Consider the following 15,613-nt stretch of genomic DNA (forward strand, 5'->3'; position numbering starts at 1 on the left):
CCCTGACTGTTAGCTCTTAAAGCAGATGCTGTTTGGTACAAAGACTCCAAATATTTTTTCTGATTTATTGCCAAGTCTGACCTTGTCTCTTCATTCTGGAAGGGAGAGACTGAGGAATTTGAAGGCTTCAGGATCCCTGCTGCTGAATTCCATTTTCCTTTGTTTAGCAGTTTCATTAAAAGCTCTGATTTGATCTTTTTCTTCATTCCCCTTCATTCTCTCTGAACTTGGGCCCTCTGTTGAAGCAGATAGCTCAGATGAGTTGCAGGGACAAACTGACAAATTCAAAACTGGAAGTCACAGAACTCATCTGAAAAAGTAAAATGAAAATAGTCCCAAAGCTGGTTTTGGAACCCTAGACAGTCTGCAAAGTTGTAGCTATTGCAGGTAATGCCAAGGTTGTTTTTTGATCTATTGGACGATTATAACCTTCAGATGGGAATCCATCCTGAGAACAGGATGGGTATTAGTGAATGAACGTAGGCATGAGGGAGAGTGGTGAGCATGCAACACGGTAGCCCTCCTTTCTCATGGCAGAGATTTTTTTTTTTTTTTTTTTTTTTTTTTTGTCATTTGGTCAATTATTTATTTCGTGAAAGATGCAGCTTGGGGGACACTGAAGCAATTCTTGAGTTCAGGCCTATTCCACCAAATAGGACGGGACAAAATGAAAAAAAATGAAATGTTGAAACAATTTTGATTTTTAATAACATCTGAGAAAGTGAGACTCACGAAGGCTGTTTAGAGAAGGAACAGATGGAGCACTCTCCTCTTGTCAAGCCATCCAGCAGGTGAGGAGATGTGGACTCATTTCTATCCCGTGTCTCGTTCCTTCAGCTGTTGAAATGAAAGACAGTTATTCACACACCTGCAAAAATCCTGAATCAAGTGCTGAGTCCTCCTGTTGCCTTGGCCGGTTGCCTGTCTTTTGCATATCATCATGCCAATACTTGCATGCATGTGAAAAGGGAAGATCCTGTTTGGTTCTACAACAGGTTGTAGAAAGGACCAGCAGGTTCATCTCTGCAGTGCAGTCTACATCCACTTAACAAAATGAGGCCAACAGAAGATGTTAAAATCCAAATGCCTTTGAGACCCAGCCAGAGGTGACTTTCAAGGGACAGAATCCAAATCCTGATTTACAGTTTGGTTTCACAGTTGTTGGTGACGTTTTTTTGAGTTCACAGTCACATATTCCTGTAGTCTTTCAAAAGCATCAGATCTCTCTTGACTTCTGCTGGATCTTACTCCTTTTTGGTGTAAGATACCCTTGAACAACCTTGTCCCCTATGCCTGTCTCTTTTTCTTTCAATAGCTTATATCCCGCTGATTTCCATTGCTTTTTTATAGACCAGTTCTAACAGCAGTCCTTTCCTTGTGCTATGTGCCATTTTTTTACCCAGACTAAGGCTCAGGCCTCCCTGCCTGAATACTTCAGTGTCCTCATCATACCTTGTTGCAGTCCAGCTCCTACCTTTCCTTAGGTGAACCCATGATGCCAGAAACATATGACCCAGGGCTGTAGATCCGTTTTTCTCCAGCAGTAAGTACACACAGAAGTTCTCAGAGAGCTCATCTTTGCTTCTGATCTTATCTCCTGCCCTCCTTGACCCCTGCCTCCCATGGAAGTGACTCCCTGCTGCTTATGAGATCAAAGTCATGTTTCTTGAAGACTTCTGGAAAACCCATATTACCTCCATTTGCTACATTTCTGTCCCTGTCTTCTCTGAATCCCTAATCTCTTCCCATCTGTCTTTCTCCCTTGTTCACTAAATTTGAATTATGCCAGGCTTCTGTATACTTCCCAGCACTATGTGTTGAATTATCTACTCAATCAATCCCTCCCTAACTGGAGTACTTCTCTTGGATCCACTTAGCTAGTTCTTTCCCTGCCTTTCCTCTTAACAGGAGTACAGCTGTTGTTATATATCTTACTTTGGGTAATTAAGCCCATGTATTTCTACGTGTGTGCATGAGCATGAAGATTTTCAGCACTGTGTAATGATGCCTATAAACAGATGGTGAATTAGCTGCCAGGTTTTGGGAATCTACATTCAGGAATGGTGGTTTGATTTGGACTAAATATCCAAAACTTCATATATAACTAGAGAAACAGGAATGCAGAAAGGAACTGTGTTTTTGCCTGTTCGAGATCTGCATTCAGCAGCAGCCCAGGCTCCTGTTGCTGGGGAGTATGTGGGAGAAGCTCTCTGGAATGTGGCTGTTAGCATATCAAAGTAGAGTAAACATGTAGATGATACCCTGCTTCCTCTGCTCCAGTTAATTAAGCCACTCCTCATGTCACTTTAGATGGAGAGGATTTATTAATGTGCTGTCATCTAGGGAAGCAAGGGTTTGCTGAAAGGGAGGAGTCATGTTAATGGCATAGAGGATGTCATGCTGAACAAAGAGCAGATGTCAAATAAACAGTGTATTTCTTTTAATCTCCTTCTTTGCTGAGGTCTTAGATTCCAGTGCTTTATTGTAAAAGCTTAGAAAATTAGAGCTGGAAAGAACTTCTGGTGGTCTTTTAATGCATTCCCTTGCTCCTAGGCAAGATCAGTGATACCCGTGTCATTCCTGATGGATATCTGCTCTATGAGGCTAACCAGTGTACTTGTTTCCAGCTTTCCTTGAATTACTGTGAATGCCATACCTCTCCTCAGACATTGTCAATGTGGTGAATATTTATGCTTGTGATCACACATCCTTGTTGAATGGCATTGGAAAGGAATGTGGTGTTCAAAGATGCCCATGCCAAACTTGTGGGGGTTTCCAAAGGTTGTCTGCTCTTTGCTAGCGTAATGCGGTGTCTGCCTGTTATGTTTTTTTAGGCTTTTTGTTAAAGACTCTTCCAGGCCAAAAAGGTGTTAGAACTTCTGTCCTCTTTCTTCATCTCAATGCATTTGGGATGTGAAGTGACCTTTTTACTAGCTTGGGTAAGGACACTTAACCCTTAAGTCATGAGAGGTCTCGATTTCTGGGGCTTTTCAACTGTCTGGGCAACCCCTTGTACACTGGGAGAGGCTCTGCTAAAATCAGTGAATTAGCACAGTGTAAATCCAATGCAAGTAGCATTAGAATAAGGCTCTTGACATCTTGAGAAACGTCTGTGTGTGGGCACATCAGTGAAGGAGCAGATAAATGATTCATCCATTAAACTTAGAAAACCACAGGAGGGTTCCCAGGAAACATAAAAGCCCCACAGAAAGACTGAAAGATAAAGCTGAGAGTTGGCCTTGCTGCGGAAGGGATTCCACATGTTCCATTAATTGCTGTCCTGTAGGTCAATTAAAGAAAGAGAAAAAGAAGATAGCAAAAGCGCTCCTTTAAGGTCTAAAGATTTGCAGAATCTTGCCTTCTTTGCAGGTTTACAGACATGAAAAGATCTAGCCTCTCAAAGGCCTTTTTATCGGAAAGGTATAGAGCAGGGCAACTTGCATAGCCAAACCCCAGCTAGGTGTCAGCTAATCTGTTTGAAGAGTGGGAGCAGCACACTCCTGCTCAGAGTTCAGCACCGGTTGAAAGAGTCAACTGAGAAGTTCTGCTGAGCCTCACTGGTGCCATGGCTGAGATTTGGTTATATCTGCTTGAATCACAGTCACTTCACAAAGACTAAGTCTCGAATCTGGCTCTCACAATTACAGTCCTAGTTTTGTGAAATGGTATCCAGGGCCAGTTGCTAGACCCTTGGGTGCCGTAGCAATATTTCAATGCCAAGTATCTTTAAGTATTCCCGGTAATCAGAAAAGTATCCCCTATAAAAGGTACTGTGTTATTTCATTCATTTGTGCTATTAGGACCTTGTGTTCTGAGGAGTATTACGTTATCAGCTCTAGAAACATCAGAGCTAGTATTGTGAATATCAGGGAGAGATGTTATTTGTTAGTCTTTCAGGGTGTGTGTAATGAAAATCAAGAGATTCAGAAAGTAACTAAGCTTTTTGTTGCAGCTATTTATTTTTCTTGCTGGGCTTTTGGGATTCTGACAGCAGTTGTGTATACTGGAAGTGACAGTGTTTTCAGAGTTAGAGGGAAGATGAAATTTTATTGGGCACTACAGGACAACAGTCAGTCCCGTAGGGGAGGTGTCCAGCCAGAGAGTACACTGAGTTCTGGGAAAGTGTGCTGCGTCTCCGCAGGTCATGCTGGTTTGGAGGCAAGAAACAATTTTACAGGGGTCATGTTGAAATTTGGGATAAGGTAGATTCTCCAAAGTAAGAAGAGGATTCTGTAATGATGGGCACATTTGCAATAAGTTGGCTAGATAAAAAAAGTCAGAGTCTGATGTGTATTCTCAGAAGAATGGTGGCTTCTTGTGTAATCTCACCAGTTAGTTGAATGTTGTATCTTAGCTCACTTTTTGGTAAAGTTGGTGGGGTACTTGCCAGTTTCTCATGAGGCAGGGAGGAATATATACGGGGACTTGGATACCAGTTTGAAAACCTTGTATGAAAACAAATGTGTGCTGTAGAGTCGGAGGAGTGAACCTCAAGTGCCCTTAGTTAGAGGTTTCTTGGGATTCCCAGGAGTCTAGATCATCTTCTGCCTGCAGAGATGGCATGGGCTTACCAATGCTCAAAAAAATCAGTGCTACTTTCACTACTTTCTTCCACCAGCTAAAAGTAGGGGAGTCATATACACAGTACAACTGCCTGGATGGTATTCTAGCTTAAATTCTGCAGAATTAAAAACTCCTTTTGAGGGCTTTTACTTTGACTATTCCCTTGTTATCTGAGTGCCTACCCAGTCCTGCCTAGAGGGTTGTATTTGGACCGGTCCTATGTTGCCTTGTTTCCTCAATATGGTTCTACCACCTCCCACCCTGGAGGGAATTTAAGCTCTCAGCAGGGAGGGATGTTCTGCCGCTCAACAAGATCAAGAGAATTGTGAACTGATTTCTTCCCTGGACAGTGGGTTGTATTCTCTGTCCTTTGATTAAGTACAAACAGAGGAAAAACTGTGTCCCTGTTGTCAGTGTAAATTTCTTTCTCAGGCACATAGAGATTGAGCTTATTTCATATTTCACATTCCCTTTAAGAGTAAATTCATACTTACGGGGGGACCTGTTTGAAATAGGCTGTGACAGACTTCTTGCAGTGTCTGGGACCCTGTTCCATCAGATGGTCCTTGGCATCAGAAGCTCTTCCTATATAAAGACTTGAGTTCAAAATGTTGTGATTTGCACTGGGTACAGCACATGGCATGATTGTTAACTTGTTTGCATACCTGACCGTAGCTATCTCTTGTGCATTGGATGGTTGTGCTAGAATTCCTGTACTTGTGATTCATAATGCGTTTATTGTTTCCAGCTTGGTTTTCATTAAATACAGTGACAATGAAAATTATTGCTAAGGAAAACAAGTTTCCATACGTGAATATTAAATTCTAATGGAAACCACGTTGTTAGTGCAAGATTAACAGAAATTGGCATCTAGATGACTATCCAGCGTTAAGCCAAATTAATCTATGCCACTAAAATTGCATGTCTGGCTTTGAATTAGCACATTCTCATAAAATGAAGGAACAGCTCACCCTGTTAGCTTCTTCTGGATATTCCCTGTAAACCAAACTTGGAACTGGAGGCTCAGTAGGACAGTCATGGTAACAACCTTAGCCTCTCTGTGTTGCACATGCTAGAGAGGGTCCTTCCATGGATACTGTTCCTTTTTTCACCTGGATACCGCTGACTTCTGGAGACTGCTGTTTATTCAGCTGTAGAGCAGGGATTGTGTTATTACATATCTTGGAGGCAGTTTAGTGGGTACTTCTACATTTTAAAATTTTGGAACCTTTTATATGTAGGCTTTATAGAAAGGAAAAGTATTTTTCATTTTTAAGTGTCATAAGCAGTGAAAGATTCCCTTGGTGACTGACTTGATGTGTAAATACAGGCAGGGCATCTCTGTCAAACATTTCATTGCAATTGAAGGGGAAGGCAGAGAATGAATCACTTCTAGGTTTTTCCCGATTTTACTTATGTAGGATGTTAAGAGAGGCTACAGGAGTGTAAATGATGGCAATGTGTGAGCTGCACAAATTGAAAATTGTGGGAGGATGAGAAAAACATCAGCTCAACCCCAAACTAGTAATGGTGGGGAATGGGAGGTTTGCTCTGTGCGTGTGGATATGCAGTGAGTCTCCATCTGTGCCAAGCAGACTTCAGGACTTCAAGTCTGGCTCCCTTCCCAACAGCAAATACATTGAGAAGAGGAAAGCTAGCCAAGTTTTAATCAAGTAAAAGTTCTGTATCCAGAGGTGGCTGGCAAAAGAAGAGATTAAAGTATTAGGAGTGCAATGAAAACAAGACATTAGAGAGTTGAAAGCTGGAGTACCTGGATAAACCACTTGCTGAGTGAATATTCCACAGTCATCAGAAGGAAGCCCTGGGTGTTTCAAATAGGATGAAATGTGAACCCACGCACCAGAACTTGCCTTCTTCCAGCTTTGGCTATCACTGTGGCAAGTGTGTAATATCCTAATGCCTAGCTGAGCTGGTAGGATAAATGTAATCATTCCCCTTAGAGATACTGCAAGCAGAGGGCTCATTAGCTGGCAGAAAGGCCAACAGCTGCAAACTGTTTATGTATTACAACTTTTTGGATAAATCTGAGTTTACACAGTTGCCTGTGTCCTAAGGTTTGCTGTGGAAGTGCAGATAGCTTTGCGTGTTCAAACCCAAGCACAGAAGTTATGGACTGTAATTATGCAATCTCTCATGAGAGAAAGGAAAAAACCCTCACACTTGGTAATAGTAAAAATAGCAATTGGCTTTCCTTTCCCTTTACCACTGATGCTCCTGCTTGACTTTTTTTTTATATTAAAAATAGATTTGTGGTAATTGCTGGTAGTTAGGGGTGTATCTGGAAGGATAAAGACGACTTTTCCCCTGAAGAAAACCACTGCCTGTGTATTTGCATGAGCACAGGAGAAGTGTGGGTTTGTTTTTTTTTTTTAAACAAAACCCAACAAACCACAGTTCAACTTTCTTCCCTATTTTTCATTTTCACACACTTGTCTCCCAGATAGGGCCAGAAGCAAAATTACCAAATAAGAGAAGTTCCTCTTATATTATTCCCAGCCTGGTAGAATCACAGCATGCCAGGATTTTTCACAAAGATGTCTGAATTCATGAATTTTCTATTCCAGTTCTGCAGACTTGAAAGGCTCAGATAAAAATCTGGAATTTTAAGAGGCAAACAGCAGCTTCCATTCATCCCAGTGAAGAAAATAAATCATATTAATGCAGCTACCAAGTCATCGTGCTACTATTGTTGTTGGTTAAAGGTGTATTTTTCTCTACATATCAATTATATGGATCATTATATTGGGTTACAAAAAAATTGCATTTATCTTAATGGTTCAGATATATTTACTAAAGAACTGTATTATGTTTGCAGATCAATAGCATATTTGTTATTTATGTTCTAATGAAAGAATTAATGGGAAAATATATTGGTCCAAAAGAAAAACATAGTCCTAGGAAATAGTTTGATAGAAAATATATATTTCAAAAACATTTTTGAGGCAAGCTTTTTCAGGCTCAAATTGTTATAACAATTTGTTATAACTGGTTTGCTGTTCCAGAATCACTGTTTATTAATAAGCACTCAGCAGCTCATGAGCTCGACTTCTTACTGAGGTCATTTCATGTTCTGCAGTTTTCTGCTGTCTGCTTTTCTAGAATTATGAGTTTCCCTGCCCAGTCCCCTTCTGTTCCTATGTTGTCTGATCTCTGGGCTCCACTGCAACAGAAGGCTTTAATAATTGTAACAATAAAGTAATTTTAGATTTCTACATTTTTAAATTCATCATTGCAAATATTATAAAATGGCCACACAAGATTCATATTAAGCATTGAAAATAAATAATAAAAATAAGGTAACTAAGAGTCTGTAACTGAGCCACAGTCCCTTTTTCAGCCACTGGTAGATGTACAAATCCTCAGTCATTAGTTTTTCGCCTTTGAGTAATGAGACTTTGAGCACAGAACAGTGTTATTGCCAGTCAGTTTCAGTGGGAATTAGAACCACTAAACAAAGACTTCAGAAGAATTTCCATTTGAGGTAATGTATTTGACATTTTAATTTATATTTAACCTCTCTTAATATATTGACAGAGCTCTAGACTATTTTGCTATACCACATCTTCCAAACATGGAAATACTGCCCCCTTCCATCTCCAAGTGACAGCAAACATTGACTCAGCCTCACTTTATGAAATTTATCAGAAGGAAATTAGGATGAATCATTTCAAGCTAAACTGGTTTGCACGATTGACCACTGAGCTTGATATGCAATACTGTTTTGTTGCTTCTCAGCTAAAACCTCATGTGTCAGATACAACTGAGATATATATTGGCACTGGTTAAATGGAAGATAAAGGTGGAATAATCAGGTTTAGTAATAGGAATGAAACACTTTTCAGTAAGAATCCTGCTCTGGTCATTGCTGTTGGCTGTACCTAAAACTGCTGAAAGGTAACCAAAATATCCTCCCTGCTTAAAGGTGTGTTTCAGCTGAGTTGGGTCAGTTTGTTACAAGCTATGTTTGCCTCCTCCCCAAAAGGCAGAAGGATCTCCAGGAGCAACTTTTGAGTAGATGGTAGTTGTACCACAGGGTCACAACTTCTGTGGGGAGAGCCTGGGCTGAGCAAGCAAATGAGGGAAGGTGAACTCAACAGCCCTCACTAGTTTTCCTCTCTCGCAGCTGGGGATCAGGCTTACCAGCAGCCAATGGGCCATCACAGTTTTGTCTCCTGTGACAACACAGTATGCTTCAGCGGAGGGGCAGCTATGGAGTAGATTGGCAATTTGGCATGAAGCATCCTTCCTCCCAAGTACCTTGTTTCGTGTATGCACACTGGGAGGGGATTTAAGAACTCAAAAATGCACAAAGGCACAAATCTGAAGAAGCAGAGGATTGGCTGAGTCACCTAACTGTTCCTTTTCATCTTTTGTGACTAAAATATTCAATTTTTTGCTTCCCTTTAACCAAAATCTGACAATTGCTCTCAATCTCAGGCCTTCTGCTATTGGCTTTACAATAAACAAACATTTTCCCATGCAGTATTTTCCTTCTGCCAAAAGCATTCCCAGGAATTGCTGATCCCAAGTAGGGTTGGAAGCAAAAGACTGTTATCGGTGAGGGTATTACTATTTGTAAGTCACCATAAAGGTGCATGGTAGCAGATGTAAATCAGGAGAAATACCTGCTTTCCTTTCAGAAATCAACCAGAAATGTTTTGTGATCTTTAAGAGAAACAGAAGGCACTTTCATAGCCCAAGACACACTGCAGACACCTGCAGCTGAGATTCTGTTCTGTGACCCATCCATTAGGCCATCAGGTGCGTGGATTGAGGTCTCAATCTCTCTCACAAAGCAGCATATTACTTCCTGAGCAATTCCTCGACATCCTTATGAATGTGCTGCAAGTAAAAAGCAAGTCAGTTTAAGAAGAGTGCTGAAATCCAGCCTTCTATGGTCGTTGATTTAAAAAATCAAATCTTGATTTCATTTCTTGCATGTGGTGTAAGTCTAGCCTTCCACAGTCAGCACTTTTAAAGTAAGCAAATGTTAGTGTCTGATTTCTGCACTGCCTTCATTTTGCTGCTAGTGCTGAGTTAAAAGGCTATTGCCCATCCCTTCATTCCATCCAGAATCCCCCTGGCAACAAACATCCATATCCATATTGTTGTCAAAACACCTAAAAACAGAACTGGACTTCTTCCAGGTCTAAAGTTTTACACCATTTGCACCCTGATAAACACAGCGTTGTCTCTCTGACAGGAGGAAAAAAAAAAACAACCTGGAGATCACGTCTCCATTGCATGGTTGTGGTCTGCTCCTTAAAGGCAGCTAGATCCTAGCTGCCCCTCTAGGAACAGTATTACAGTGAGGAAACAGATTTCTTGTTTTCTGTTAAATATAAGCGAATATATCTGCTGTGAAAAAATTGACAGACAGCTGTGGAAGGTCTTTACGCTTCCCCTCCTTCCAGAATGGCAGAAGGATGTATGAAGTGGCAGGATGAACTCAGCGTTTAGGTTACTTCATGCTATCTGGAAATCTTGTTTTGTATGCACAGTTGAACTGTTTCTGCGGCTTTTGAGATGTGCCCAATTAGCAGTGGAGGACTTATATAAGTGGTGACATCCTTAGGCTCTGTCTCTGTCTTTAATCTTTGTGCATAATTCCCAGTGGCTTAACTGTGGTTTCTAGGTGGCAGATGAAACAAAATCTCATCAGCAGTTTGTCCTGTGTGTGGCCCGTGGTGCCATCACAATGTTTCCAAGTACAACGGCACTTTCTGCAGGGGACGATCTGGATGCAGGAAGGGCATATGAGGACTATTGTTTTTCCATAGCAGAAGTTTCATTCCTTTTTTACTTCAGCCTATAACTATTTGTGGTGCCCACACAAACAGGCCTGGAGAGTACTGTGCAATTGTCCATGGGATCAAATCCTAAATTCCACTAAGTCATAGAAGACTTCTGCCACCTACATTGGCTTTGTGACTCATCATGAAGAGTTTGCCAGCTTTTCTGACTCCGCCACTCTTGCTTTAAGTGTAAAAATAAGGGAAAATGTAAGATCTTTTCAGAGAGTCTCTGCTTTTATTGTTTTATTCCTTCTCCCCAGCTTTATTCTGAAAATAGGGAGAACTCCATTTAAATACTTGTTAAGGCTACTTTGCTGCATCTTCTTACATTGTAGTATGGGGCATTAATAGACAAGTTTAGATGAATTTTTGAGTCTCTATGGACAGTGAAATATATTTTCCAATTAAAGCAGTGAAGGTGAATGTGTTTAACTTGTTTCCTGTCTGACAAAATTCTAGACTGATTTTATTCAGTAAGTTGATGAACAGAATATTCAGATGATTTTATGTGCCAACGGCTCTAATGTTTTTCTTGCTGGGCACATTTTTTATCATTTTGGTTGAGTGACTGCTCTATGTTTTGAGTGAACGAGCTGTTTCACTGATTCTGATGGGAACGTTCTCTGTGTTTCTGTTGCAGGAATTGCTTACCTGGGAGGTGTCTGCAGTGCCAAGAGAAAGTGTGTTCTTGCTGAGGACAACGGTCTCAACCTGGCATTTACAATTGCACATGAACTTGGGCACAAGTAAGAAACTTGTCCTTCTGTTTCTTTCTTTACTGATGCCACTGTAGCTTATTTTTATTTAAAACCATACATGTGAAATTACTAGTGTGGCATGTTTGTTATGACTTCTTAAATGTAGCAGATTGATAAATAACTTAATTTTCAGGAGGTTTATGTAAATACTCCATTCAGCACACATAAATCTTTCTATTTGTTTAAAACGTATTTTCCATTCTACGTTTTGATTTTGAGTAGCACAAAGACAGCTCATTCTCTTAAATGACTGATGGTAGTAGAAACAAATTCTGCTTTTGTTTACGCTGTAGCATAGGTCCACAAAAATGACATCAACTTCAAAATCTTTGAACTTGGTAAGTTTTCTCTGAAGTTCAGGTGTCTATATCAAGTATTTTAATTGTTAAATACTTTGGTAATGGTTTCATCTCTGCATGTGAAGTGATCTACTGTGGCTGAAAGTGTAAACATTTGGAAAGGGCGTTTTGGAAATACACTTAAGCAGTATTATCTGATCAACAGAAAGAAATCATATAACTTGATTTATCAGCTCAATCGCAGCTAACTAACACACTGAACACTGACTGGAAAAACAGCAAAGAACATGGTAATTCCTAGTCAGACAGAAATTTGCAGAATGAGATTACCAGGTAATTTCTGCAGGTGACTTCGAAGACTTTTTAAAGCTGCCTGTAAATATCCCATTAGCAGAAGAGAACAAAATTGACTGGAAGAGTCACCTGCATCATCTTAGTGCAGTTAATGAGTTAACCCAAAGGTCAGCATCCACATTCACTGCTTTCCAGACTAAGTGTAATATGCGCTTACTCATAATACTTATGAGCTTTTTTTCCCTTTCCATTGACCTCACTCTGGTTGCACTGTGTCACAGTTAGGCTGTATAAGGTATATAATTAGACCAGGAATAAATTTATACAGGGGCAAGGGCCGTACCTTTGGGATTTTCAAGTTCTCTTTCCTTTAGCCTCTCTGGACGGAAGGTGGGAAATCCCACCATTGTTCCTTTAGTAAGAAGTTGTGCAGAAGTTTTGTCTGCACCCTTCTGGACTCCTACTGTTTAGGTGTGTGCTGTATCTTCCTTTCCTACAGTAACAAGTATTTGACAGCTAAGTCAGAGCCAATGTATCGTGTTCAGATTCTGGCCAATCTCACTCTATGACAAATAATTACTTTATGGCAATGTATTTCAAAGTTGCATGGAGGATATTTAGGTTACTACCAAAAATGACAAGACGAAAATGAATCTCCTGTTCACCCTTCAGTGACACCAAAGGCAGCTGAGCCAAACCGAGGGTGGTTTCAGCAGAAATGAAGGACATTTGGTTTTGATTTTATTTAAATTGCATGCCAAGATGTTAAACTGAGCCTAAACTTAATAACAAATTAACCTGTGGGTAATGTTAAGGGAAATTCAGCACTCATCTTTGGATGGGCCAAGAGCAGGAGGGAAAAATACTTGAGCTGCAGAAAATCCAGCTGTGTAAAAGAGTGAGACTGGTCTGCCCCAGTGTTTGCCAAGTTTCCCAGCAGAGCTGTCAAGCTTCCTTCTAATAATGCCTTGCAAAAAATCCACAACATAAATAGGGAATATAATGCTTTCGGATACAGCTTTCCATCTCTGCAGAAAATAGCAAACTCCATTTTCTTTTCTGAGTGCAATTTTGGCGGTAAGACCATAATGTCCTTTCTCTGCTTGTTTTCTTTCTTTGCCTCCATCTTGGAAAACTATTTCAAGAGGTGGGTATGAGATGTCTAGAGAGGTTGACAGAGGATGGCTTGGGTTCAGTATTTTGGAGGATTTAGAGTGTGCTATTGTGCAGAGAATTTTCTGCTCCAGGAAACTCAGATCCAGTTTGGGGACAGATGGAGAGCTTAAGTGAAGATTGCAGGTGAAGAAGGACAAATGACAAAGGAGACCGCATTTTCTAACAGAGCTGCCTCATGAGCCACTTTACTGAGAGAGAAGAGACTAGAACAGGGTCAGGCAAGAGAGACTTGGAAGAGTATTTAAGTACTGGAGGGGCTTGGAGGGTCTGTAAGAGCCAGTCTAGGGACCTAAGGTGTCTGGGGAACTCTGGGAAGGCAAGTGAGCCAGGAGGTCTCCAACTGAAGGAGCTAGCTGGGTTAAGTTACAGAAGCTGCTGGCAGGATTCTGCTGCCACAGGTGTTTTGGGGACATGTTCCAGGTTAGCCTGTTTCACAATGACTTGCAATTCTCTATCACACACTGGAGCAAGCCCTCCAGCCCTTCTGCCCCCTCTTCCCTTGCTTAAGACCAGCCATAAGCATGCATAAATCAAACACCAGTGTGCCAAATCAAAACAGAGGGGAAAAAATGCCATCTGTCTCTCATCACCCAACCTGAGCATCAAAATCATCTCTCTATACTGTCATCCATCAGTGGCTTAGTTACTTATTTCAAAGTCTAGTCAATTTACTGGTGCGTTTCTGGCCATGAAGTCAACAGGAGTCTTTTTGTTGACCTTACTTGATGTCAGAGCTCTCCTTATTTGTCTGGTTTTGAACTGCAACAGGATGCTCTGAGCAGTCCTGTTTCACCATGTCTTGTGCAAATAGAAGGATTGTTTGCACACATCACCTACAAACTTCTAGTTGTTTAAGTGACTGTAAGGAATGTAAGGAAACACATTGCAGACATGAAGACAAAGAAGCTGACACGAGCTTCAGGTTTAAAAATGAAAACTAAGGAAAACTAGGTGCAAGTTTCTTAATTGAAAAAGAAAAGGTTCCAAGCAAAAATTACATCCATATTGGCAAAAATATAAATTTTGGAGAGCCATAATGGTGAGCTTTATTGAAGGCTGATTTCCTTATGAATGTAGAAAAGCTGAGATTTATTACTTCTTGCCCTAAGACTAACAAATGTCTGTGGAGATCACAAGCCCAGTTTGGCATTCAAATAGTTTCTGATGTAGACTTTGGAAAAAGTGAATGGATTACTAATTGATGTGTCAGATTCCTAATCTGCCACTAATGTCATTTGGACTCACTGCAAAAAAACGCTATTATGGACAGCTGCACTGTGAAAACATGGAGACATCATTAATTAGGTCCATTAGGGTGATCCTTATAGGTTCTATAAAAGTTCATCTTCAGGTTTAACCTATAGAGTTGTTGTTGCGTGATGATGGGAATAAGTGATATAACTTTTACCTGTTGTATTTATATCTTCAAACTTGGAGTGATAATTTTGTTCCATGGACAGAAAGGGAGCATCCATTTGTATTTAGATACAATTTTTCCTGAGAAGAATTTTGCTATTAAAAAAAGGTAACAGGCAGGGTAGAGACCACTGAATATGTGATGAGGCTGCAAATCAAACTTCTTACTATACAAGACAGGACCCTCAGCAAGCCTCGTTCCTTCATTCGGCGTGGTCAATAGTGGATGTCTCTAAAAATAACACACTTGAATGTAACCACAGTGAGTTGGTTTTTATCCAGGGATTGCTGAGTGGAGTACTGTGTTCTGACCTATACAAAAAGGAAGACACAGAGATCACAGTGGTCCCTGAAATCTTAAGAAGTGTAAGTTCAAGTTCTTCATACTATAAGTAGCTTAATATGCTCAACACTTTCTTACTTTCATCTTTCCTCAGACTAGCAGGGCAACTCCATCAGTAAGAGCTTGAAAATGCCCTACTGTTCTCAACAGGATCCTGAATGGTGCTTCCCTCCTCCTCCGTGAACTGCACCAGCGTGAAGTTGATCTGAAATTCATACCCCAAAGACCACCCTGAACAACTGTGACTTTTAGAAAAATAGTGCCCCTTCCCCCTCCCCTGGTTCTCTTTTTGCCTACAGCAGTGACATTGTTACCATTTTCAAGTCATTCTCCAAAGAAAAAGGCAAATAAGTTTTCTTAAACAAAAGCTGGGATTCATCCCTATATCCATTATCCCCTAAATGAAGCGGGTGGGCTGTAGCCAGTGGTTTTTCAGGACAACAATGCCAGCTTTGTTGCCGTTCCTGTTTCTTTCAACGGCCTTGGCTTTCCTGTTGTGGGATGGGGGGCAGGCTTGGGTGGGTAGGGAAGATTCCCATTCATGAGCTAGCAGAACCTGGCACTGCCTAGATGCTGAGCGAATAGCTGGAGGTGGTATGGCTGGAAGCCACGCCATGTCAGATGCCCTTAAGAAAGCGAATCAAAATCAACTGACAATAAGCAAGATGCAGTCTGTTGCCAACAGTCTGAAACCGCATGGCCTCAAACTTGAAGCTGAAACAGATGAGGACAAAAACGAGTCCAAAGGTAAAAAGCCTATAGTGCACAAAGCAGAGAGCTCTGGATTTGGAATCAGCCAAGAGAAGAGTTTAGAACTGGCAAGTTTCTGTCCAGTATCATTATTTGCTTTAGACTTTAAATATTGATAGATGGCTAAAATGGCTTTAGGGTGCATAATTATTTGCTGCATAATTAAGTATGGCCTTTGTGGTGTGTCTCAAGCAATAG

At 40.7% G+C, this 15,613-nt stretch overlaps 1 protein-coding gene across 1 annotated transcript in view; it reads left to right on the plus strand.

The window, feature by feature from the left end:
- The window catches only part of ADAMTS17 (ADAM metallopeptidase with thrombospondin type 1 motif, 17), a 180,100-nt gene that overhangs the window by 52,907 nt on the left and 111,580 nt on the right, over nucleotides 1-15,613 (plus strand). Inside the window, exon 6 of the mRNA XM_009887027.1 lies at nucleotides 11,020-11,125. Within this exon, the coding sequence (XP_009885329.1) occupies nucleotides 11,020-11,125 (106 nt within the window). The remainder of the gene's footprint in view (nucleotides 1-11,019; nucleotides 11,126-15,613) is intronic.

This window comes from Charadrius vociferus, unplaced genomic scaffold (assembly GCF_000708025.1).
Source record: "Charadrius vociferus isolate BGI_N301 unplaced genomic scaffold, ASM70802v2 scaffold190, whole genome shotgun sequence".
NCBI lineage: Eukaryota > Metazoa > Chordata > Aves > Charadriiformes > Charadriidae > Charadrius > Charadrius vociferus.